The sequence below is a fragment of the Manacus vitellinus genome, unplaced genomic scaffold, assembly GCF_001715985.3.
Source record: "Manacus vitellinus isolate BGI_N305 unplaced genomic scaffold, ASM171598v3 scaffold_4_pilon, whole genome shotgun sequence".
In the NCBI taxonomy this organism is placed as follows: domain Eukaryota; kingdom Metazoa; phylum Chordata; class Aves; order Passeriformes; family Pipridae; genus Manacus; species Manacus vitellinus.
In genome coordinates this window covers 44451355-44479183 of record NW_021940604.1, presented here as the reverse complement: position 1 = coordinate 44479183, position 27829 = coordinate 44451355, and the positions used below count along the sequence as shown (strand labels likewise).

Genomic DNA, 27829 nt, shown 5'->3' with positions numbered 1-27829 from the left:
ACATTTTCAACGAAAAGCCTGAAGTATTCTTTACAACACTGATGGGGTTTTGCTTAAATCTGGAAGACTCTTCTTTAGAAGCTTGACATTAGTAGCATATTTGGTCATGAAGTGTTATCTCACTTTTCCAGAAGTCCAGATGTTGTCAACTCTGCCATAACTTAAAGTTAGATTGCAAACTGGAAATGGAAAGAAGAGTGACCAAGAGAAATCTAAGTGATAAGAATGAATAAATTATAGCAAATTTATAAAAAGAGGAAGGAAAGAATCACTGGTCAGTAGATGTGTTAATTGGCACTGAAATATGAGAGCATAAGGCTAGAAAGAAGGAAAACCTGATTTTGAAAGTGAACAACGTAGTTTATATCACTCTTCTGGTGGGAATATGAGTTGTAGGGCAAAACCCAGAGCATGACATAGGTAAAGATGGCCATATGAATGGAATAGGCCCAGTCAGGAAGAGCTGCTTGGCTGGACTCACATGGGAGCTTTGATAGATGCCTTGTCATCCCTAGGTACAGAAACTGGAGAGATGGGAGTTGTCCTAAGTTAAGGCTGGCATGTGCTGACTATGTGTGTTACCTTCACCAAAACTAGTCAAATAATGTCATGTGGATGTAGAGTGTCTGGGACTATATGGTGAAGAAATTACAGTTACCCATGGACTGTCAGAATATTTAAGTATAGGCAAGGTTACTTAGGTTACTCAGAACTGCACAAGAGGCCTGAGGCAAGGTATAGATTTCAGTTTGAGGGCTTCCCAGATTTGTTGGCTACAGAAATTATGCTTGTTCTTGGTGCAAAATGTACAGTCTGCTGTTCTCCTACAGTTCTTCTATTCTTTCTCCTACATTCTAAAATATCCGAAGAATGGTACATGACTGTATTTAGCTGGATGATTATGCCAAAATGGAGAGCTAAGAATTTTTGTTTTTTGATGAGACAAAGTCAAGTTTGTAAAATGACAATTTTCACACAAGTGCTTTGATTGGAAAAATAAAAATAAAATAATTTAACTGGAACAAGTATAGCTATTCTCCCCAACAAATAAAGTCATATGAAAATGACCCTGTCACTGTTAAACTTGCAGTATTCTTGATATCTGGAAAAGCTCAAGTTAAATGTTTAAAGGCAGCTTCTTTTTAATGATCAGCACAGAGAAGAAAACAAGATTCTAAGTTTATTATCCTACCCTCCTGTGAATGTGCAGAAGAAGCCAACAGCCATTCAGCTTTACCTTATTGTTTGTTAGTAGTTGAGTGCCAGAATAATTACTCTTTGTAGCCAGCATTCTTCTGGGCCCACACAGACCTACTCAGAAAATAGCTCATTAAAAGGACCTCTGCAAGTCCTTGCTGAGAAGGGGAAAATAGGACCTCTTCTTCAGTTCTATCACAGACATTTATTTGCTGATTTTTTAATGTTCATTTTTTATTTATCTTCCGACTGTGCTTTACATACTACAGACAACAGTCTGGAGAAAGAGTCACCTGAATTATCAGCCCACTGAGTTTTATTAGCAGAGGACAGGTAAGAATGCTTGTAGACGGGCTTGTATTGATTATTCATTAAATCACTTGCACAGATGACTGTAAACGGTGGTACAGCTTCTGATGGGAAGCTTATTGCTGATAATATGGGATGAAATAATCCATTTCTTAGTGATTAAAATACTAATTGCCTTCTCTTACATATGCTTTGTTCAAAAGCTTAAAATTTAGCGTCTGATATTTCTAAAATACTCTGTGTATCCCTAATTACCATCAGTGAGAACTCCATTCTCTTCTTTATGGAAAAGAGCTGAATAACATAGGTTAGCTGGTACCATAAGACTTACACTGCTGTCTACTGGGATGGCAGAGAAAAAATGACAGCAGATTAACTAGAAGTCCTCAGTTTGGTCATATACGAGTGGATAAAGACTAAGGTTTTAATTTGCCTGTCCTGAAATCTGTGGCAGCATAGCTTTTCTTTTTTCAAAATACTCTTTTCTGGTTGATAGAAAAACCTGACAAATCCAGAGGCCAGATGGCTTTTTGAGTCCTGAAAATCATATTTGAGAGTATGTCAGGATCACTTAGGGAAATAAGTCCAAAATGTGAAAGATACGTTATTCTCTGTCATTGGTATGTGGGTGGCAGCTGTATGGCCTTTGAAAATTTAAGCTGTACAGCTCTACGTGTTTCTTTATATCCTTTGGATCCCTGCTCCAAAGATATAGTTCCTTAGCAGGACAAGTGCTCAGACAAAAGATATAGCAATTCGTGAAAGAAGGTATCTATTGAAAATGTAATTCTTCAGAGATTTAAATTAAGTAAAACTTTTTAGGATAATAATAATAGAAAGGTCGAAACACAGGAGAGTAATTGATAGAATCTGTGCTGCCAAAAGCAAATCACATCAACCTTTCCTTTCACCTTGCCAGATCAATTATTTCTATATGAAAAGTTACTTTACTATTAAACCAAACCTGTCCAAAACATTCTAACTCTCAAAACCCCTTACTTTTTACAGTTTTCCAAATAAAAATATTTGTAATAAACTAAACTGAAAAAGCTATAAAAAAGTTAAATGTACTTTTAACATTGTTTAGCTAAGCATATACAGAAGTAATAAAAAAGGAAAATAAGAGGAAAAGGAAACTTTTAGGGGAGAACAAACAGTCAAAATGAGGACATAGCTGTCAGTGGAGACATATAGTACCTGCAGGACATGGGTGAGCATCTCCCTGTGTTTTGGTGTTTGGATGAGAGCAGGTGGAGTTGGTTGGTTTTATCAGGGGCAGGAGGTAAAATGACAGGAGCTGTTAACCTAGGGCATGGGAATGCGCATATTCAAGTTACACAGAGGTAGCTGAAGTCTCTTGGTGGGGAGTGTTTGAAACTGTCTTGTATCCTCTCCTGGAAAGAGTCAGTTTTCTTTGCTGAAAGTGCTGGCAGTGAGAGTGAATTTGAGACTCTACCTGTGGTCCTCTGGGTTTGAGGAGAATTTTTTTTTAAGTGCTACAATACCAGGTGACCCTGGTACAAAGGGCTATGGTTGTTCATTTCTTGCTGTCAGATTTGGATGACAGGGGTGTTCACACTCTGTGTTCAATTGTTTTGGATAGAGTTACACCTGGGGAAATACGGAGAAAATGTTGTTGTGAAAAAAATGCTGTTGTGTTTACCAAAATAGTGCTAAAGTGCTCTTGCTAACAGCAGGTGAAACACTGAGAGTCCTGACATCCAGCATATCCTCGTGAGAATCCATGAGGGATTTCATACGCAGCTGTTAACCTGGAAATGTTTGAAATGCCTAATTGCTGAGGTGAGGCAGTACCAGTCTACCTGCAGTTGTGTCTAAACAAAGCAGCAAGGCATTCTTCAAAAATGAGCAGAAATATTGCACAGGTGGGAAATGCTCAGTCTCATCTGCATCCAGATCACTACCAAGCCTCAAGGGTGTGGTGGAAGACAAAATACCTTGTGCAACTTATGAATACTTGAGAAACACACACAGAGATACAAAAATTTGTAGTTACTTTAATTGAAATATTAGCAGTCTAATCACAAAGTTATAAGGTTTTTAATTCCCTTTTCCCTGACAGGGGGAGATGTCAGAGGAGGCACTCATCACAACAAACATTTGTCAGTACACTTTTTACTTGCCAAGATATTTTCATTAATAGAATGAGGCTGTTCTTATTAACAGCAGATAATTATTCGCAGGGCGCGTTTGGTTACTCAAGCAGGTTTCATGTACGCTCATGCACTAACTCACAGCTACGCAGCTGGAGCCACAGCTGGCAGGGCAGCCCTTTGTATAGAAGCAGAATGTTCTACTAATATGCTTTTGGCTTCTAGGTGAGTGGTCTGTCTATGTAATCCTGCAGTCTTTTTCTGTGTATAGCAGATACAGCCTTCTTGGATGAGGTTCAAATTGTTTGTTGCAGATTCCAGTGTTGTCCTGGTGGTCTTGGGGAGATCGAGCTGACTCTTGGTATTCTGAATTTATAATTTCTCGTGTATTCAACTGGACCACTGATCTACTGAGTTTACCCATTTGGAAAAGATTTTCATGTACTACTTCTCATACTTACCCTTTCTTCAATTTGTTTTGTCTTAGCACCTTCTCATTGTACTGGTCACACAAATGCACACAAACTCTCATATATATGGGGCTTGTATGATGATGCAGTGCAGCTACAGTGATATTCATACTTAAAGTCTAAATGCTCCTATTATTACAGCTCATTCTCCATGATCATACAGTTAAAACCAACCTAGACAGACTTTCTCATTTCTACCACTTCTTTTATTTTCTGTGCATTGTTATGGACACTGCCAGCATCTCCAGTTGTTTGCGGGGAGGTGCATGATGTTGATGGTGGGGCATACTGTGCACTTTGAGCCCACTTGAAGTTACTTTTCTATCTTTGCTTACAGTTTACTTGTTCCTTCTTTACTGGCCAGCAAATTCTATATCCAAATTCTTTGATCTTTGAAATGTTTTACGTATGCTGGATACTGGTTCTTTGCTTCCTCTGTTGTCCTTAATACCAGGACACAGGTTTGCATTTCTGTAATGAGTAATAACTGATTATTAATGATTTGTGCTTGTAGCCATAGGACACCTATCCCATACTTGCACTTTCAAGGCTTCTGCTATTATCCTGTGCTTGTACTTCTGGAAGAATCTTTTAAAATCCCCTGTTTTTCTTCAACAGCCTTCAAGCTACGCTAACATGACATGTTTTATTTATTATTTATTTCCTTTCTCTGGAGTCAATAGTTAGTTCATTGTATAAAATGAATGGTCTGTTAGAAGACACATGCAGGGATATATATAGGCATAGATGTGATTCTGGGCACCATCTGCTTCTGAAATATATTGCTTGCAACAGCATTACTGGTGTGTTAACGAACTTGTTCTGCAACACACTTTTTTAAAGGGAAACTGCTGAGGTGCTCATCTGTGTTGGCAGCACCACGTGGGCTTGATTCTCCTGTGGTGGTGAGGGCAGGACTGCCAGTGCTCAGTGGTGTGGTGGCGGAACCTCACCACGTGTGAGCCTCAGCTCTGTGTGGGGGGAGCTGGTCTGGCCGAAATCCCTCTGGTTCTCAACCACTCAGATATCTCAGGACACCAAAGGGCTAATGGCTGATACTGTAAAACTGAAGTTCCTTGCTAGCATCATCCCACAAGACTGATCTCTCAGTTCTGACAGATGGAAGTAGGGATTTATTTCTACTCCCAGTGCTTGATTTGAAAACTGCACCTATTTATTTATAGGTGCAGCATTTGGGAAAAGACAGTGAAGGGAATTGATGAGAATATGCTTCAAGACTTCCATGAAGATGACAGCAGCATTCTAGGACTCTCTTGCAGGGCTGAAACTGCAAGAAACTCTTACAGGAAAAGGAATAAATTCTTACTTTCAATTTCTTGCTGAATAATTGAGATGAAGTTGTTAAAAAATGGACTGGAAAACTGAGATCTGTTGTGCCTTGCTGCTCTTACACTAATGTGACTAAGCAGTCTGCAGGCTTTTTGTTGGGCAGAAGTATCATGACATTGTATAAGCATATATTATGTATATCAGAGTTTGTAAGTATATTTGTGCATGTACTAGTATGGATGTTCTACGTATGAACTCATAGGTCCTATGACCTTGTAAGGACCCCCATTTAGGTGCAGATATTTTTATGTACCTACAGGCATTGGACTGATCTAAAGTCTCCCACTTCTGACCACTAATGTGTTTGATAAGCAGTCGGTGTGCATGTTAGACAGCACCACTTCTGGGTTTTTTTTTATTTTCTTCTGCAATCAGCCTTCAAACTTCTTCAGTCTACTTTTGTCAGTCCTTGACTGCCTTCTATGCAAGACCAGATGGCAAACTTGGCCACACTACTGCAAAATCAGCATGATTTCTGATTGATCCACACAAAACATACAGGACAGACAGAAGGAAGTGGTGATTACCTGCTGAGGGAGAAGCTGGAGGCAGTCTGGGTGTGGGACTGCCTGGGTGAGAGTTTGTGCGTAGATGATAGACTATAGCAGCTTGGGATGTTAGAACAGAGGTGTTTTATCTTAGAAGATGTTGTTTCTTAGGAGGTTTAGAAGACTGGATCAAATAAGGTTGTTAGTGATCCTAAAACAGGATTTAAAGACCTAAGTCACTTTAGGGTCTGTTTTATGGCCATTTACTCAAACTGTATTCATTTAAATCAGTTAAGCATAAGTATTTTACTTGGCCTTTGCAAAAGGAGGAAATTAAAGGTTACCTTTACTTACTTTTCATCAAACTTGGCTGCATATGTGTAGAGAGGTATGAAAGGGCTATTACAGTAGTATAGAGTCTGCTGGGCTGAAGAGCTAATTAAAATCATGTTTGAAAAGAAACACTTCATCTGAACGAGCTCTTGCATTTTGAACAATAGATTACAATTTTATGCTATTATTCATTTGCTCTTTCTAGTGCTTTACACACATTAATTTTCAAAAGATATTTGTCTGCATTTTAGTGCGTGCTGCGGTATTGAAAGAAGAAAAAACTGTTTTACTGAAGGTGATACAATGGGCACATCACAGGGCTTGGGGAAGCTCCGACCACAGCTGTCATTTGGAACTTTGGCACAAACTTCCGCGTGACTGTAATTTCATCCTGCGCTTTCAGAGCGGATTTAGCTTTTTCCCCCGAAGTTTCACAGATAGAAAGCTGGTGTTCAGATGATCATCTGCTTCTGTTTGTAAAAGGTTTTAGATGAGCCAGAGCTCATATTAGACAATAAACAGCTAATCCATATTAGGTTACTGTGATAGCTGTAATAAGTCAGGGTATGAAGACAGGCTGAAAATTCTTACATCTCATTAGCTGATAATTCCATCTGCAGTAGACTAGACTTTTTCTCTGTATAAGGAGGAGACAATATCTTTGTGGTTTGACTTTAGTCTGAACACAGGAAAGGAGTTTAAGGAGAGGTTACAGAACCCAGGCTGTGTTTTTGATGGCCTCTCTCCCTGGCTGGGTGAATGGCATTTGCTGTACTCTCTCTCAGTGTTAGAGCTATATTTATCACTCAGGGATTGTGGGCATGTGAATCTGGGCTCTGAGGATAACAGTGCTTCAGTCAACATGCCTCTATGTCATGATATGCACTTACTATTTTGCAATTATTTATGGATATGTTTCCTTTTCTGGCCTTTAAACAAATAAATATCTTCAAAATGAAATACTTGATGATCAAGAGTGAGGTTTTCTCAGGGTGTTGTTTTATTTTTGAAATGACTTACATGAGCAAATAAGTGGAAGAAGTGGTAATGTGAACCACCATATTCTTTTACTTTAACCATCTGTATTCCAGAAGGAAATCCTAAAAAGCAATGGGACCTCAATTTCAATTATAAAATAGGCAGTATGCTGAATGCATATAGAGCATATGATAGATTAAATGGAAGCCTTGGTTTGTGTTCATAAGGTAACCAAGACATTAAAAATGTGCTCTACAAGTAAGGACTGTAGAAGTTGAGGTAATGAAAACAATAATTAATATAATTTAAGTTGCTATCCCTAGGGCAATTGCAAATTGATGGTATAAATTATGCAACAAACTCGTTTGTAAAATGATGACATAGGAACTCACAGAAGTCATCTAGAATAAAAAGCTATTTGGCAATGCATTATGCAGCAGCCAATAGCCTCTGATGGATATTCAATGGTTATTTATATTAAACTTTATAATTTATGTTCTTCAAAGAACTAAATAACATGAATGCTGCAATTAGAAACAATCAATTATTTCATTGTGCATAAAGTTGATTATGTAATATAAAACAGAATTCCTTGGTATTGACTTCAATAGATTGAAGCCAATTCCTTCAATTGACTTCGGCATTTGCTATTTTTCTGTCCCTGTAAATGCATCGATTCAAGTGAATTCCAGCAGCAGAGAATGTATGGCATTGAATTCCTTTTGCTGTTACTACTGATTATGGAGGAAAGACGATATGAAGTTTCATATATGATTATATATATTTGAATTTTAAGCTTGTCTCTCTCTTGTTTACTTCTACATGTCAGAGTGCTATTAATAGATGTAATTAAATGCTGGAATTCCAACCTGTTCATTTCCTTCAGTTCTTCAAGGATAGAAACATCAGCCAGAGAGAGAGAGAATAAATGAGATGAACATATGAAAAAAGGTGCAAAAATCCTTTTTGTACCTTAAAAAAAAAGTAATATGTAACTGTTCCTTCTGCTTCACATTGTTCAATTAAAATTTAAAATTTCAAAGTATTTCTTCTTATTTTTTTAAATCTATAAAATGAAAATAACTACTTAAAAGTATTTTTAAGTGAGAATTATTTCTCTTTTGTTTCCCGCAGTGGAAATGTTTGTATTTTCTGGCTACTCTTGTGATATTTGGTTGTTGGCTAGGTTTCTGTGATGCAGCCTAGATTGCATGACCAGTTTTACCTGCTGGAAGTTTCTGTTTCTCGCTTGCTATGAGTGAAACTAAGAGGAGTGCGTTCCTATCACTGACTCACACAGTATCTGGCAACTTAAATCTTTCTGAAATGCAGTAATTCTATTTACTCATATATGCTTTCTAAACTCTAGGAAAATAATATACACTAGGAGAATATAAATAATGCTATGCTTTCATGGCGTCTTCCAACTGAAAAAATTCTTGCTTGCCTGTCTTTTTGTTTTCCTGTCTTAGTTTTAGCTTGCGAGCAATTTTGGTGATTATTTCCATAGTGTCTTAAGGCCAAACACAGCAAGGTTTTCTTTGTGTGTTCTTTAATTTTTATACCAAAGCAATAAAAGTGAAAGTGCAGGGTAAGACACAGTACGGAATTAGGTACTAGCAAGATCTCCCTGTTACTATGCAACAGCCTGGAGCCTATAGCTTGACTTTTTGTTTGTGTTTCCTCATTACAAATATGCACGTGAAATACTGTGAGTTTAACACTGTTAGCATATTTGATTGTAATTTTCTATAAATCTGTTTGTGTTTGGGCTTGCTATTTGCACTCTTCCTTTTTGTTTTATAAGGAATATTTTGCACTCTGACACAAGAATACCCACTGATACAGAACAGCTGCTGTTGAGTGTCAAAACAAGAGCATGACAAGAGGGTGAGGTAGGGGGAAAAGTATTAGTAAAGGCAACTGAGGTACCAGAGTCACCAGCTGCATTTCCTAATTAAAGACAGAAGATGAAAGCACAGCTACAGAAATGTAGGAAAGCAAAGGCCATCTCTGGTTGGTTTTAATGTAGACCCAGGTACTGTGTAAGAGTGTGAATCAGATCAGCTGTGCAGAAATCGCTAGTGCTAATGTGATGCTTCTGCCTGTGTGCAGGTAATCCTGCTTGAAGATACCTTTAGGTACAGCAGGTGCTTGCATCCCTGGCTGTACTGTGGGGACTGGCAGCTGATTGCTAGTGAGCACACTCTCAATTACTGATGTTACTCTGACTTTTATCAGGAGAAAGGACTAAGTGCTTAATGTGCTGGCTAATAATATTTAAAATTTGTGTTGCTGTTTTAACAAAAGCAATGATCAGATTCAGGTACCTTGGCTGCTGAGAGAATGACAGACCTACATTTCTCCTTCACATAAAATGACACCCTGAGCTTCTGCCATGTTGGAGCATTTAGCAGTCACTTTTTTTGCTACTGATTCAGGCCATGCATCATATACGCCAGTGCTTAGTCACTTGTGTGAAATGGAGGGGTTGAGAAAAATAGGAGACCACCTGCACACCTGGATGTGTCTGAGAGAGCAGAGCTGTAGAGAAAAGAACACTTGATAGCATTTCTACAAATAACATGGTTCTGTTTTGCTCGAGCACTCCAGGAGGCAGTTGTGGAAGTAACTTATATTCACTTATAGTTTTTTAAAACTGGAAATCTGTGTCTATCATTTTTCATGTTCCAGCCATGAGAAGATCAAGTATGGTAAACCATAATTCCACTCTGTTCCATAACTGCTATTTACTTAGAGATGCAAATTACAAAGAAACATAGTGAAAGTCATAGCTCTCCAATTTATTTCACTTTAAACAAGCAAGCAAAAAAAAGAACCAAAGCAATAATCTTCTTTTCCTGTATCATTCAATACAATTTGAGCCTCTGCATACCGGAGTTTATTGAAAAGACAATTAACTGCCATAACTTTTAAATCAGATGATAAAGCAAAGGAAAATCAATATACTCCATAGTTTGGAATCAGAAAGAAGGATTTTTTACAAGTACTGGGAAAGTCAGCATGTCGGGTTCAATGGTTTGGGATGCACTTCCCTCCTTTTAACTGGATGAGGCATTTGCGGTTCCTCTTCTTTATATCTGGCAAAGCAACTGAGAGTTGTAACATCGTATGGACTTTGTTTCCCTGTCTTGTATCTCCTGCGAAGAAGATGGGAGGGATAAGAGAGCACTGTGATAAAACTGAACGTTTAGGTGAAATTGCCTTCTCTTAGTCTCTCTTGTCTTTGGTGCTTTCAGGCCCTATGTACTTGGACCTAGAGAGAAGGCAAGATGGGGAGGGAGGAATAAGCAACCAGACACAAAGTTATATGTGACTGAATGGCCCATAGAAAATGAGAGAAGATACATGAATTAGAATTCATCCCAGATATTGTTCAGAATTAGCTGCATTTGCATTAGAAAATGTGAACATGTTTTGCTTTCTTTATGCAGAGCAAAGGTTTTCCCAATTTGCTTTAAGTTGTAAACCAAATATACTGCCCAGATACGCTGGTATAATTAAATTGTTGTTCTACTGAAGTGGAGTTAAATAAAGATAAAACCAACCTTGAAATGGATTGAATATGGTTTTTGATTCTTTTATGGAAAATTGAAAGAATAACAAATTATTGAACAAATGTTCTCCTGTCTGCTGTGCCACACCACTAGAATATATAGGATGTTGATGGGTATAATCAAGGCAGTATTTTGTCTGTTAAAGAAGAACTGAATAAACAATGACCCAAAAAAACCAAACCCAAACCAAACAATGACCAGTATAGTTAATAATAACCATGTAGGTTATACAGATTATTAATTTCATGTTATTCATGTTATTTCAATTCTGACAAAAATCATATTTATTTGGATAAAAAGGTTGAGCTAATTATGTGTTTTGTAGGTCATTTCTCAAGAACCTGGAACCAAACCATTGACCTTCACATTTGTGCCATCCATTGGACGACTTCCAACTCATTTTGAGGTTGTGGATATCTCTGAGTTCCTTGTGACAATTCCAGAGGAACCAACAGATCTGAACAATCAAGAAATTTTAAATAAGGTAGATTTTTGTTTGCAATAATTTTTCCACTCTTTCAAAAGATAGAGAAAAATTTATTTTAAGCATCACTGAACTGAAGCTCTTTCCCTTGAATGGTTTCTTGGCTTGTGCTTGGTTTTAATTACCAAGATGTAGAATCACTGTGCAAGAGAAGGCCGATGTCTGCTCAATAGCTTGTTTTGCCTTTGGCAGAGTTTATATTGGAAGGAAACCTTTGCCCATCTCAATATTGTCCTCTGTCAGTCATGCAAGACTATATTCTTGGCAGATGAGGGGGAATTCCTTCCTGATCTTCAAGGCCGCACGGGTGGTGTGAGAAGGCTGTTATTACACAGGAACTGACCAGGAGTTGCTCACTGGATCCTGGTTTCAGCAGGTGCCAGTGCTGTGACTTCCAGCAGAGGTGCCAATCCCTTTCATAGCTGCATGATAATGCATCAAAGTGAAAGTGAGATTTTTACTTGAAAGCTTGTCCCTGTGATTTCCTGCGATGGTGAAGCCAGCAGCACAACATTCCTGGTTCTGCTTCCTTTAGTCAACCCACAGTGTTTGTTATTCCTTTCCTGCCTCACACCACTTAATGGCCTCTTATTTTATTCCATGCTGCTTGAAAGGCTACTGTAACCTTCAGATTAATATTAACTCTTAGAGCAATTTTGCCCTTGAGTAACAGCTCCTTCCCTGGGACATTGCTGGGGCTGCCAGTTCTGGGTGCTCTTCCATGTAATGAACTTTTCACAGGAGTTCACAGCTCTCTGACCTGAACATGCTCCAGGATTTTCAGTGTCCTATCTGTCTAAAATGGGATTAGATCTGAGCAAAGAGGGGATGTATTTGAAGAGACACTCACTGGATTATTATCCTCAGGATGTTTAACTCATTAGTTACATTTCCAGCCATTCTGTATTGGTTTTTCTGCAAGTAATGCCCTGGGTAAAGCAGAATCAGGTCTTCCTGTCATCCATGCCCCTGTGTTTCTCAGTAGGCAGAGAATACTTTTCTGGCAGTTGATGCAGTACTGAGGCCTTCATAGCATAGATTAGCACCTTTTCTAAAATGTCTAGAACCTGAACAATATTTTAAGAAATTAACCAACATCAGATAATCAAAATAACACTGTCAAACTCATACTGGTGGTATCCCTCTTTGTGGTCCAATGTCTTTTCAAAGAACTGAGCTCCAGGGACTCTTGGAGCTGCAAGTGAAGTGGAAATTTGTAATTACCGTATTCCTCAAGCAATATTCAAATATGAGCCCCATCTGGAGGCTTTCTCTTGCAATACACAGCATGCCTATTCATTTGCCTTATTCCTTCTCCAAGGGAAATAAGATTTACAATAATTTCAATACCAAATGATTTGATGATGTGCGTGTTGTATGTGCAGTTTGCACTATTCCTTCTCTCATCCAAAGCATGCTTGAGAAGTGACATACTGGATGTGGAAATTGCAGAAAATCTGAAGAACAATTGTGGTCTGTGCTGAGAAGCTTGAACATACAGTAAAGCTCTCTGACCTCTGAGTCTTTGTCTGCTCTCTTTGGAGAATGCCCTCTCTTAAGGGCCTTTGTTTCTTCATTAATATGTATAGGTTTTGTCCCAGATTTGTCTGTCAGACTCCTCTGAGGAACATTGTCTGCTTCTGTGGATCCAGCAGTCGGGATGCCTTCCCATCATGTCTGGTGTAGTCTGGTCTGACAGCTCATTCGGCTTGACTGCACCCTTCTTCTTAGTTCCCGGGGCAGCCCCGGTCTTAGGCCATTGCTGTGCTTTCTAAAAAGAGTTCCCTGTTGCTCTGTGAGTTTCTGGTAAGGCAGCACCTGCAGCATGGGCTGGGGGGCTGGAAGCAGGGGGCTCCCTGGGGTGGTGGTTTCTGCTGGGCGCTCATGCCCAAATTTTTCATTTGCCCTCTGCACTTTTGGTAGCACAGAGCCAGCCACCCTGAAAGCCTAATTTACTTCACATTTTGGGGAACACAAATAAAATACAGTTAATTGGGATCTTTCTCCTTGTATCTTTTGCAGTCTAACACAGTCTCCCATGAGCTGGCCTTAAAGAGTGGGGCCAGACAAGCCTGTGTGTCCACTGTCTGTGCAGACAACACGCAAACGGCTTTCCAGTCCCTGGGGTGTAATTCAAGCAAAGGAGAAATGCAGGAGAATGACCTTTTTAAGGCTGAGTTCATCCTGATTACGGACTCCGGTGATGAAGATGAAGTAACTGCTGCCTCGAACAATGTTCATCGGCCTTCCAATGGCTATGGTCCCATCAGTGCTCAGCTGCTGACCACATCCCATGTTTCCTCTGGCACCGGGGCAGGGAAACCTCCTGGCGATGGGCACCTTCCGGGTGCTGCGCTTTCCCACAGTACTACTGATCCACAAAAACATCAGGTAACCTGTTCTTTAGACTCTAGAGATAACCTTTACTTTCTAAAGCTTTCAGGACATGGATACTGAGTCAGCTTGTAAAGCAGCTTGGTCAATTTATTCTTTAATTAACATTTTTGTTGGCCATTTCTGTAACACTTGGACTTTAAGGAGTTGGCCCAACACTTCTGACTTGCTTCCTCTCCATATGATTCTGTGTGTGTGTGGAGTAGTAATGAAGAGCTATTCTTTCCTTTCAGAGCAGCTTATCATGACAGCAAGTTAATCAGAAGGTGTTGGATTCCTAGCCAGTCTAAATTGGTAAGGTCATTGAAATCAATGGAGCCTTGAGATCATTTGAATTATTAGCATTAGACTTTCTAGACCCAGATTTTTTTTCTCAGCGCTCACTGCAGCCCTTTCTACGAGAGAAAGAGGCTGTAAAAAATCCTATTATTCTGATTGTTAGTTAACACTGACTTTGCACAGGTGTAAAGAACTAATGAAGATAAAAGTTTTGTTTTACGTTGATCTTTATAGGTTGCATTTAAAGATTTATTAAATTTTAAATTCTCCCTGGGACATTTAAAAAAAGACTCTTTGAAACATTGCATTTACAAAATTCATCAATTCAATTTCAATTAACGTGAAAAGTTAATATCTCCCATCTTGGAAAAAGTACTGATAGTATTGAGGGGTGTATATACATTGTAAAATTCCACCTTTAGCAAAATAGCAACATCCTTCTCATATGGAATAAATTCAGACATTTCCTTTGACCCCAACAGGGCTTCCATGAGTTGAAAATGCAATTCTTCATCAATCATTTAAAAACAAAAGTTAAGCATGGCTACTTTGTTTATGAAAATAAATAATATTTCCTATCTTGTGTTGAAATGTTTTTGCCATTCATTTTTTCATCAAATTCAGTGTCAATTTTTGATTGAAGAAATTGTGACTAAGAAGTCCCCTCTGGGATTTTTTGCTGTTTTGGGATTCACAGCATTATGAAATGTTCATTTCTTCCTAGAAACTCCCAGTGAAATCAGTGAGAATTTTACCTGAGGTAGGGATAAAGGCATACATAGAGTAAGCAGCCTGTAAAAGAATACTTGTCCTAGAGACATATTACTTTACTGAACATTTTACTTCAGCAATGTTCAGTATGCAGATTCTGTCAGGCTTACTTGAGTGTTTTTTAGAAAAGCTATTACAGAAATTGGGTGGATTTTGGAATACTCTACAGAAAAATTCATATGCTGTATCTTTCTTATGCTTGATGACTTGACAAGTAAACAGGGATTTGGCTGGTTATGTAAAAAAATATACGGATGTGCACAGAACAAGAAATTAAGCCTGACATTGCTAACTGTTCACCTGAGCATGAAGAGGGGTAGTATGTGATATGGGTAATTGCACATCTCATCATTTTCCTTAAGTCACAAGTTTTCAAGACTAAGTACTTCTTCATCTTCATTATCTAAGTATCTCTAGCCATCTCTATGGCTTCATAAGAAAAAGATGTTTTTACTAGACTACCTTTCATTGTTGTTCTGATTCTAAGGTGTTTCCTTAGGCATCACTCTTTCTAGTTGATATTGCATGAAATATCATTAGTTCTGAAATGCAGGAAAAATATGAAAAGATTAAATGGGTGCATTGTTTCTCTGTTAGTACATTTCCTTTCTACAGAGGATTCCATATATGGGCTACCTTGTCAGTTATTGGATTATATGGGCAGTATCATGTCCCACTTAAGAGTTATTGCATATAACATCATGTTAATTTAAAAGCATGATTAGACTATGAGTTTCCTGTCAGATGTGAAAAAAGCAAGGACCACTTTTGGGGACCATTGTGTTGCAGAAGACATCACTCTAACTGAACCAGAGGGCTCCTACAGCTTCATTCATTTCTGACTTTGTTTAAATGAAAGAAAAAAAGAAAAACACTGACAAAATTGGAAGCTACTATTGTTCTTTGAGACATAAATGTTCTGACTGATATTGGAAACTGCCATACTATATTCAAAGTCTGAAAGAGCAATCCATTCTTCTGGTCATATTTGGAATTTTTTGGTGATAGTTTACTGTTTGTATGTTGTGTTGGAGTTTTTTTGCCTTTTCTTTTTTATGTTAAAGAATGTTTAGCCATGCAAGACAGAGTCAGACTGACTCCTGCCCTTAGAATTTTACCCTTTGAGTTGGGCAGGATGTCTGCCTCCCTGAATGCCAGGACACAAGTCCAGCTATGAGAAATTTCTTGACTCACTGCGGAGATCAATAACCTGTAGGATTTTTAGCTAGTAAAAGTCACTTGGCATTCCTCTGTCCAGTGAGTGCCATCTGGTTTGGCTTTTCCAGAAAAATAAGTCAAGAGTCCCTACAAACTCCTGCCATCACCAGGGCAATGAACCTTCCATGTTGGGAGAAACTGGACTGTTGTAAATGGCATCTTAACTGGGTCTCAGTTTACAGTCTGTTTTACTGTGTTGTCTCCAGAGAGTTTGTCAAGTTTTCTACAATGTCCAGAGCTTCCTTCTGACTTTCTGGTTTTCAGATTGCAGGCTTTGTAGGTAATTTACTTTTATTGTTTCCTATCTATAATCAAATTCTACTGAGATCAAAGCTTGGTTAACTCACCCAGGACCAGGTTTACATCAAAGCCGTATCTTCTCTCGTATGTGACTTTTGCCTTTGGGGCTCTCAGTGTGCCTCACTCTTTCCTTTTTCCTATTTGACCAGCACATCTTTCACAGTCTTGCTGGTATAAGTAACCACATGTTTAGTGTCCTTCCAAAACAATGTGACCTCACCAAACAGACCACCAGAAAGCTCAATTCTGCCATTTCAAATGTGCTGAAGGTCTCGTGGGCAAGGCTCAGTACTAATATTATGACCACTTTGATAATTCTGGAATTACTGCCTATGAGACATCAAGATCCTTTTCAAGTGCCTTGGTCCCTTTCAACTACGGTAACCTTGGCACTTATTTCAACTTTCCTCATATACTTTTGGGAAATGTATATCTGAGGTGTTACTGAGAGGACAAAAAGGTTTGCAGTTGAGTCACAGATCAAAGCAACACAAATCTAGTTTTGTCACTGACTTCTTCTGCACTAATCCAATACAATTAGAGGAGGGTTTTAAACCAATAGAGAAACTGAACAGAAAAACAAAGGGAAAAAAATTCCAGTGATTGAGGGAAGTTATTATATCTCACCAACTAGCACTGGTGAGGCTGCAACTGTAAAATAATACTCAGCTTGGTGGCCAGCAACCCCCAAATTCAAGAGAGATATGAGGAAGGGAATGGGGTCCAGCACCAAGCTGTAAATGTGTCTGGTGCATATGTGAGCTGAGGCTGAGGGAATTGGCTTTGTTGACTCCCACCAAGAGGCAGCCAAGGAGATATCTAGAAACCACCCACAGCTACTTGAAGGGCAGTTATGGAGAAAACAGAGCCAAACTGTTCTCTGCAGGTGCAGGTGAGACATCAGTGGTTGCAAATTGAAGCATGTGAGGTCCTTGATGGACATCACAAGCAACTTCCTCACTGGGAGGTAGTGCAGCACTGACACAGGCTGCCTGGGGGTGCTGGAGCCAGCTCTATTAGGGCTTCAGAGGCTTGGTGAGACACGGCCACAGCTGCCTGACCCACTGGTGCTGGTGAGGGCCCTGCTTTGAATAGAAGGCTGGACTAGGTGACCTCTAGAAGTTACTTCCAATCTACTTTGATTTATGATTCTTTGGTCCTGTAAATAAGAGGTTGATCATTTATAGATGTGGTTAATACTGTGTTACAATAGAAATTTTTTTTCTGAAGACTTGATTAATTGCTCAGTTACCTCAGCATGTAAATGTTCAGTGGTGTTTAAACTGGAAGACTACTGCGAAATGTCTTTATTACACTTGCAGGAGCATATTTATCATCTGCTACCATGAACATTTTCCTAGCTGCTTATAAATTTTTCTTATTAAATTTTACTATTTAGAAGTCATGGCACATCCTGCTCTTTTATTATGAAGTTTCATATTTGTTGCCCATTTTCTTTTAATCTGTTGTCTTTGTAGGGGAAATTAATCTATCCTGTTTTGAAATATAGAGATTTTATACCCGAGTTCTGTTTTGATAGTTGATCAACTTCCAGAAATCATTATTAAATTCAGGAGGCTGCTCCAAATTATCAGATTTATTACCACACTGCTTTTTAAGTTGTTAAATAATTTTTTGTTTCATGACATATTTAATAATAATCTTTCATAATACTTAAGGATTGGTAAATTATCCTCAATTTCCAGTATTTTTACTACTTCTTAATTAGCAGCTTTTTCAGCAAGAGTCGTAATTTCTTAATCAAATGAAATATATGGTGCAATGATATAATGGATATAAATGTTTATATTCTAATATTCACCCTGTATACATCCCTTGACTTTCCTTGAAATGGGACACCTTAGCACATGTATAAAACAAGGGGAAGTTAGTGGGGTTTAAAAGGCATTCTGATGTTTTGTGTTTATTCCTATAAATCAAAGCATTGACTTGGGTTTTTTGAAGTTACCTTATACAGAAAGTGTCCTTGTTTTACAAGGCTTGCTGTTTATATGGTCTCATTTAGCAGGAAGAGCTTACTCATTTTAAGTTATAAGTGCTAATAGGGTTTTGAAGTGGTGTTTATCCATATTTAGTGGTTTAGGCATAGTTTAGCCCTTGGAAGCCTCTAAGTCTTGGTTTTTTTGTCGGAGCTTCTTCAGGTATGTGCTCTCATTTGAAAATTATTTGATTAGTTCTTTATGATAAATCAATACTATATTACATAATAACAATAACAATAATAGTAATTCCTCTCTATTATGGGTGAGACATTTGTATTAAAAAATATAATTCATGCCTGAGCCACAGCCATGCACAAGTTGTGTGTGGAAACTGAATAGTATAATTGTCTTTTATAGAGCTGCATAATCTTCTCAGGGTATCAAACAGTAGTTAAATAGGTGTTCTTATATTTATATCAAGTTTGATGAAATTAGAGCCAATTTCCCTACTTTCAAATTGCTCTGTCAAATGTTAGGTGACAGTTTGTAGCCTTTTGGTTTTACAGTTGACTTAACTCACTATTTCATACTGATATGTTTTATTCTATTTTGTATACATCAGTTTTTAATTTCAGCATTATAATAACTTGGAAGATTTTAAAAGAACTTCTTTCTTTAGAAGCATGAAACTGTATGAAAGGTTGATAATATACTTGTATGCTCTAATTAGTTTTGACAAATCCTAATTAGAATAGACTCAAGAAAAAAGGCACTCATGAAAGAGCTTGTTACTGCTTTATTAGTGTATCGAAAGACTGTGGAGAAGGGGATAAGGACTCTTACATGGCTGCAAACTGTCAAATGCACTGCTCTGTGAATGACAGGAAAAGGGAAAACCAAACTGGATGTCTGATTTAAGTAGTTCCGAACAAATTTCTCATTCTGATATCACAGTGCTGCAGAAGGGGTTGTTTACTGAATTAGAAAATAAGCAATTTACTTGAATCCCATTTTCAGAAAGGCTGCTTTCTACTGAACTGGTAAAGTGAGATGGGACACTATTGCAATTTTCTCACTTTCTGTTGTGTTTATACAATGGGAATGACATCACATGATTCTGGACACTCATGGCACAACTCTATTGGGTTTTACCTAAAATGAAAAATACTGTAGCCTTGAACCTTGCTTATGTCAACAAAACTGAGGTCTCATAAAACCAAACTAGCATATAACTTGTCTGCCTCAGTCACCTCCCCTAGAGAGCCTTATCCATCAGGCTATATGTCCAAATTTAAGATAGCCCTGTGCTTTTAATCCACACAGCAGTACTAATGGAAAGCCTATATGCATGACCACAGGACTGAAATGTGGGGTATTTAACAGTTCCACAGGTTCCACCTACATTAACATTTCTGTTTTTCTTTTTTCTCCAGTTAATTTCTACTCTTTCCACCTCTGATCATCTTTCCTCTAAACCACCTGCTGTCCACTTAATTTCTCCAATTAATCAGAAAGTAGCATGTGGTGCCATGGCTAACATGAATCAAGCCTCTTCGCTGGAAGATTCCTGTAACAACTGGCAGTCAGCAACTGGGTTTTCTAAGCAAGACTCATCTCTCTACTTTCAGTCTGCTTCCCATAGTTCGCATCCCTCCATGTCTAAAATATCCTCTTCTGCATCAAAGAGTTGGTACTCCACTCCTCAATTGTCTGATAACCTACAAACACCAAGTCTCTATACTCCTGGCTGTGTTTGCAAAATGGGAGACTTCACCACATCCTCTGTTCCAGCAAAGAGCTCAAGTCTTTTCCCCAGTTCTCCATGTTCAGCTGAAATACAAGGATCCTCAGCTCAGACTTCATCCCCCAGTTCTTCCAAAAGATTGAATGCTTTATCTCCTCTCCCTGTACATATAATAACACATTCATTATCTCCTACTCCTAAACCTTTGTCTCCACCCTCTCTTTATGACTCCTCTTCAACAATATGTAGTATAAATGAGCCTTGTGCACAAATGTCATCTAGAGGAAATTTAGCAAAGTCAGGAGTCAAATCCCCTCTGCCAACCAGACTGACTCTCTTAACTGCTATTTTGAGATCAGGCTCCTCTCAGCGGAGACCACTTTCTCCTGCTTCTTGTCCCACATTTTCTCGTAGCTCCCTCGGTTCGTCAACACTTGCAATAGATCAAAAGTCCAAAACAACTCCCCCAACTCCCAAGAAATCTGTTTCAAGCCCTCCTATATGGCCAGATTCTCCCAACAGAGAGGATTGCTGGCTTTCAGGATGGGCTCAGCATCTGCCTTTTCCCTCCAAGCCTCATCCCACCCCTCGAGCGAGGTCCCTTTCTCCTAAAAAGCACCTTCCAGTTCAAACACTTTCTCCAGACTCCCAGAGTTCTCTGTCATCCCTCTCCTCCTATCATAGAAGATCAGTTGTCTCTCCAGATTTGCAATCTACACTGCTTCCTCCTTGTGCCCCAGCTCCCTCTTCCTTAGCTCCTTCTCCAGAAGGGCTGCGGTATGCTGCCTCCAGATCCCAGGCACCTCAGAAGTCTCAGAGAGTACACACTTACTCACCCATCTTTACCTGCCAGTCATATCCTTTGCTTTCTTCTACCAATCTTAGTGGTGTATTCTCCCCCACCCTAGAAAAACACTCATCTCCTACCCCAAGTCTTTCGCACTCGTCTTCTAGATCTAAGTCAGATTCATCCCAAATGTCTATTCAGGACATGGGTGCCTCCTCTCCTACCCCTTCCAGTGTCTCAAAGAGGTGGTCTCTCCCACAGCCTCACTCTACCCCACCAGTTCCACAAACTAGTAATATTAATTCCCATCCACTGCAGTTTAATTCTTCATTGGTGCATGCAAGTTATAGGTCTAATTCCTCCTCTCCAAGACCTGAGCAATCTGCCACCTCACCGGTGCTAAAGTGCAGATCTCCCATCTCAGACAAGTCACCAGGTATACTGCCATCAAGACCCAGAGAGCTGACTTCACCACAGTCTTTTTCCCTGCCTTCTGACCATGAAAACATCAAACCCAAGGTACTCTTGATGCATGCTTATTTTCTAATAGTTCCTTGTCCCTGTAAGAAAAAATCATATCCATGTTGCAGAATGCTAGTAAAATAAATGGGCTGTGGACAAAATGTAGAAAAGGAACAGGTTTTTTATTGGTAGTGAAAGTAGTGAAGATTGAATCCTACCATATCAAATTGCTAGCAATGTGTTCTGTATTGTGGAGAAGATGCTGTAGGAATCCTTTAGCATAAAAAAGAGAATACTTTATTCATGAGTGGGAGGAGATACTACTAAAGATGGATTTGTGTCCAATGGCTCTGATACACACTTGGCGTACTTATTTTTGTAGCTCACTTAAAACCATAGTGTGTCAACAATAAACTGTGAAACGTTCTATTCACCCTATGCTAATGACAACCCACATGTGTTCCCACTGAAAGTAATAGAAGTATGGTGATCTTAGGTTCAAGGCTGAAGTAGAAGCAGCTTAATCTAATTTATGTGAACTGGGTGTTCCAGTGATAACTAGTTCACAAGCACCTCATCCCATCTGTCCTCCTCACTTCCCAGGATGTTTTACTCAGCCCAGTTGCCCTGGCACCAGCTCAGAGGTACAACGGAGCTCAGCCTGAGCAGGGACTTTGGGGCTAAGAGCCAACAAGGGAAGACAAAGACAGTCTCCTGCTTCTTTGCTTTCTTCTGTACTCCTCTGATCTTGTTGTACTAGACAGAGAATGAGGGGGAAAGAAAAGACAAGCTTCCCAAAACATGAACTGCTGCAAATACAAAAGTTTCACAAACAGCTCCTGCTCTATGTCATCCACCCAAAGGTAGGAGGGCCATCACAGAGTGAAAATAAGCAATGATGGCAATTGCTGCAGGAGTGCTTGGGAACCAGTTGCACTTTAAATCTAAAGGTATATCTCGAGAAGGGGAAGGAAAGGAAAGTTGATCCAAAAACATGCAGCAGGTAGGTAAAAACAAGAGAAACTGCTGTGTAGAAAGGAAGAGCTAGTTGCAGAAGGCATCAGAGTTGCAGAAGGCTTTCTGCTGACCTCTTTTATCTTATCTTTACCCTCTGTGCTTCCCTTGTGCCTCCTGTAACTCGTATTTGAGCTTGCACATCATAGAAAGTCTATCATAGTTTATTGATTTATTTGCTCACAGCACAAAATTATAGCCTGGTCTGCCAGATCAAGTTGTGTCAGATGTGTTCTTAACAGCTTGGCTATGGCAGTGGTGTTTTGAACTGCTTTGAAAATGTTAATTGGAAATGAGAGGTTAAAATCAGCACAAAGTAGCAATTGTCATGACTGGTTCTTTTAAAAACCAAGCAAACTCAAATGAACCATTGTGCCAGGCACAGCTGTACAGTGTCGCTACACCCTGTCAGTATTACTTAGTGAAACAAAAAGAGATATGAAATTGTAGAAATTCCAAGACAAAAAGCCCCTGAGACAAAACTGGAAGGCATGACTGAGCCTGCAGATTGCAAAACAGTTGCTCTTCCTGCTAGTTGGTGCAATGAGCACTGAGATTCTCTGGCAGTAAGAAAAACCTCTGCTAGTGACACAGAGCTATTACCTGGGTTGCAGGCAATATTGCAGAGGTTATTATACCCTTTCTGACTTCCCTGCTGTCCCCGTTCCTGCTAATTCTCCTTTATCATGTGATATGGTGGCACTTTTGAAACTGTCTCACCATGCCATGGAAACTGGGAGGCTGTCTGCCAGTATAACAGACTTGGACCACTAGTCTGGTGTAATTTTTAATCATATAGACAAAGCTGGCTCTGCTGGAGATGTGGAAGACAAGAAACCTTTAAATTAAATGCAGCTGGGTGGTCAGTGCAAGAAAGGTCTCTTGTGGCTTTAAAATGTGAGTCTAAGACTTCATCTACAGTTAATGATACTGTGCATTAACTTTCCCTTTCCTCCTGCTCTCACTTATTTCCATCCCTAGTTTATGGCATAACTCAATGAATTTTGCTGACATGTAGCAGGCTGTCTAATAATACTCCAGCCTCAAATCTCAGTGTATTTTCAGAGAAGAAAGGAAAATTTTGAGGAGAGACAACTTTAACGTCCTAAGCAGCATTTAGGTCTCTTTAGTACTAATCAGCTCAGCTTTAGAATTAGACAAAAAGCAGATTGCTCCATTTGATGATTGTTAATGCATGACAAAATTTTTGCATGTATGAATGTGCTAAGTGAACATTAAGGGAAAAACAGCTTCTGGAAGTGCTTGACTTTGGCATGTGTAGTCTTTCAACCTTAATGTTTCTTCAACAGTCGTTGCAGCAATGTTAAGACAAGTATTAAACTAACGCTTATTAAACCAGAATTCTGACATTAGGTGTACTTTTCAATATTCACATTAAACTGTTTCATTAACATGATGTCAAGGCAATTATGCAAAAAGGATTCTTTATTGGAGAGCTTTTTTATGTCTATGCCTATGCATGCAGGAATTAATGCAAATTGAAGGATAACCTGTTAATTTGTTTAACTGTTTGTATTTATATATATAAACATATGCTTTCCCATGGTTTATATTTGCTAATGATTTTAAAATACACATATTACACTTTGATAATGTCCTCATGGACCTAACATGGCAAAGTGGACATTAAGATGGAGTAGGGACAGATAAATTTCTGATTCTGGAGGAACAGATTAGAATAACAATCTCTGGCTGATGTTTGAAAACTCTTTGCAATGGTTTCATTGGGCATCATTCCTACATATTCTTTGATTTTTCCTGTTTGAATGCAGCACAGGAATGCATGTAGATCTACCCAAAACAGCTGGAGAACAAACTAACTTTAGTTACTTGGAGCTCAGCACAGCTGCAAAACCTACCACAAAGCAGGAAAGGTTACTCATGACACTATGCTACCATGGTTAGTCACTGTTTTTAAGCCCCTGTAGGCATGTGTCCAACACACTTGGCAATGCCCTGTGGGCATCTTAGGTGAACATCGGAAAAAAAAGTAGGACATTTTCCCTCAAACTCTCCAGGGTGATATTTGCCCAAGCTCTGATATTGGAGTTGGTTTGGTTTTGACTGGACCATGGTGCAGGCCAGGAGACCTAACTATCCATGGCTGTTTAAAATTACTGCTAGATTCCTGTGAAGCAGATTATTAAATGTATTTAGGCATTGAAAAGTAATTTTAGGTAATGTGAAATAATGTGTAAGGAACATATTCATAGAGATCAGAAATTGAATTAAAGACTTTTCAGTCATCTCAGACATTGTGAAAATGGTTCTACAGTATCTGGAAGTGATAAAGCATATGAAAGCAGTATAGAAACTTCTATATTTTAACAGTCTGATATGTCTGTTTAGTTCATATAACGGTACAGATAACTTCAAAATGATCATACTGTTCTTATCATATGGGATGCCCATCTCGTCAGATGTAAAAGCCTATGGGCTAGTGAAGACAATGCGTTTCATTTACGTGTTCAATTACACAATTTTCTTAGTTGAATTTCTATTATAATCAAACAAGGATGCATTTTATGCCTAATATTTGGAATTAATGTTTAATATTTGGAATTTTGGTCTTCCATCTTACTTTAATGAGAAGTATTTTATGTCTTATTTGTATATAGATTTTGTATATACACAAATATATGTATGTGTGTTTATGCACACATATGCAGTGTTGTTGTCTAAATGTTCAAAGGGCAGGATTAAACTCATGCAACTTTTGACATTTGAAAGTTAGATATCCAAGCACAACTTGGACAATTCTATTACAGCTAATGGAGAGAATATGGAATATTTACAGGATGATTTTATTTTACCTTTCTAGTTGCCTATTTTGGGATGAGATTAATCCTGTAGAAATGCCTGTAATTATAAAAGGCACTAGTTTTTGACTGAGGCACCTAAATGGTAGACATCCAAGTTAAAATCACTAAATCTCATATAAATTACTGTCCTGCCCTCCAATGCCCCTCCCACCAAAAAATAGAAAAACCCCTTAATTTTCAGCATTTGCATTCTTCTCCTTTGTTAATGTGTACATTCAATATGAATGATTGACTTCTTAAATGACTGTCATTCTCCAGCTTCTGACTAAGTGAAGTCAAAAGCAAACATAATATTATGTATAGAAAGAATGCAAAGGTTGTGTCCTACCATATTTCAAGATAGATGTGAGAAGGATATAAGTTTCTTATCTGAGATAAAATTTTGCCCCCTCTGCTGTCATTGAGACTTTTACTAATTATGAAGAAAAGAAAAAAATATCAAAAGAATGACCCAAAGTACAACATGCTGATCCAAACTGTTATCTCATAATCACTGGTATTTACTACTGCAGGTGATGGTACATTAAAAAACCTGACCTGATTAACAAATAACTTTATTTCTGGCTGACTATCACAGAAATAATGAATTACTAACTTGAAAGTCTATTCTTGTGTGAATTTATGATTTTTTTATTAGATTGTTAGCTAAAAGGGAACAATGTAGCAAATCCCTATTTTTAAGATAAATTACAGTCATGATTAAGAATCCTAGCTCTTGAAATCATACAAATATAGAAGAATCTCATCAATCTTTTAAAAATTACTGAATTCAACTTCTATAATTACAAAGAAAATGTAAAAAAGATGGTTTCTAAAGATTTTAAAATAACTGGGAAACTAATATAATCTAAAATAGAAATTGTTTGAAAAGAATAATTTTTAAGGCTTATCTTAGAATTTTTAATACCCAAACCGATATATTTTGTATGGTTTAGATTGTCAGTTCTGTAAGCTTTGTTAGAGTGTGAAAGCTCCTATACCTAATTTGAATTATTTTTTTTGGGTGGTAGAGTTACTTATTCAAGAGATGAAAAGCTGCATGAAGATTTAAATGATCTATCCACTCACAAAAGTAATTTAGCGTTTAAGGATCCTAGTCAGTCTCATTAAAGCCAATTACAGAAATCCCTCTCACCTAGTGGTCCAGGATCACACCATTCAACAGCAGTTGTTGAGGTGGATGTACTGGCAGAAGTAGCTGTGCATTTTCATATCAAATCACAAAAAAACTTCAAAAAAACCTCACAGCCTCTCCTGACATTCATTTAAGGATAATAATCAGCAGAAAGTGATTAAACTTCCTTTGGAAGCTATAAGCTATCCTACTTCATTCCTAAGAGCAAAATATGTATGTTACAGGCTTCTAAAATCTTAACAAAAGCACTATATTTTTTTTAAGAAATAGCTTTCCTAGGAAATATGTAAGCATTGTTTTGTTGCAATGTGTTTGCAAGACAATTGGAATGGTCTTTCATTCTGTCATACCTTTCCTTTCTTTCTTTCTTACTCTTCTATCCTGTTTTACTTCTCTTCCTGCTTTCTGGTTTACCCTTTTAGCAGTACAAGATCAAGACAAGCTACAAGGCATTTGCAGCAATCCCTACAAACACATTGCTTATGGAACAGAAGGTTAGTGTTTGCTCAAAGACATGGGCATTGTGTATTTGAGACCATTCAACTTTATGTACACATTCTGACATTTCTGCTGGGGGATACTGCAGAATGTAAATTCTGGGAACTAACTGCTCAGGGTTATTATTCCAGACATTTCTCAGGGTCAACCGCTTTCCACTGAAGATCAAAGACTTCGCTAATCTGAATTTCTGCAAATCAATTTAATATAAAAAGGGGGAAAAAAAGTAGTATCTTAAAAGAATTGCCTTTTATAGCAACATCTCAAAGTCTGTTTTGTTATTGGAAAGCAACTGGAGCACTGCTGTTCTGGGGCCTGACAATGGGTAGATCTTGGTCAGTTAATGATTATTCAACAACTTTGCTTATACCAGTAAATTTAACATCCAAAGACGTGCAATTTTGATCAGCTGTACTGTTAAACTTTGATAACCGTCCTGGCCATTGTTCTGACCTCTGTTAACCACCATTCTTCCTGAACACTTTAACAGCTAGAATGGGCCGGGATATGTAGGTTGAGATAACCATCCTTTTGTGTAGGATAGGCAGGTAGATCCAAAGAACAGACTTTAGTGCATTGATTTACTACTAAAGTCACAGCCAACAAAGGTTGGGCTGTATAGTCCTTCTTTAGATAATGCCACTTAGAAAGGCAATTGAAAATTTAAATTTTGCATGAAGGGTTCAAAATACCCATGGATGTTTATTTTTAAAATATTTTTCCCAAATTAATTTTGCTCAAAATAATTGCTCACTAAGTTTAACAAATATTTTCTCTGATGAGCAATGAGCTACATGTTTAACATGTTTAAAGACATCCTTAACTGTGCTAACATCCAGTTTGTAGCTTTATCAGAAAAAGCTTTCTGTTCAGAACCTTGTTCAGGAACTTAGCTTCTGATAAGTTTCTTTGAGATTAAGCATTCCTGACTACACATCTAAGTATTTATTCCAATACATAACTCAGTTGATTTCACTAGAAGTTTGCAGAGCCTGAAGACATTGGAGAGGGGAACTTAGCTGTGTACAAATTTTGAAGATTATAATTTTATCCTTGAAATATTACTGATTGTGATCTAGTAATTAAGAGTTAACTGCTATAAGTAAGATTTTTTTTTCAAAATAAAGAGTCATTCCTTTA

General features: G+C 38.2%; 1 protein-coding gene across 3 annotated transcripts in view; it reads left to right on the top strand.

Annotated features, from left to right (window-relative positions):
• MLIP (muscular LMNA interacting protein) overlaps positions 1-27829 on the top strand; it is a 105399-nt gene that overhangs the window by 34543 nt on the left and 43027 nt on the right. Inside the window, exons 2-5 of one of the 3 annotated variants that reach the window (XM_018077985.2) lie at positions 11143-11301; positions 13324-13692; positions 19640-21256; positions 26614-26685. In XM_018077985.2, the coding sequence (XP_017933474.1) occupies positions 11143-11301; positions 13324-13692; positions 19640-21256; positions 26614-26685 (2217 nt within the window). The remainder of the gene's footprint in view (positions 1-11142; positions 11302-13323; positions 13693-19639; positions 21257-26613; positions 26686-27829) is intronic. The other 2 variants (XM_018077986.2, XM_018077989.1) reach the window with 2 other exon arrangements.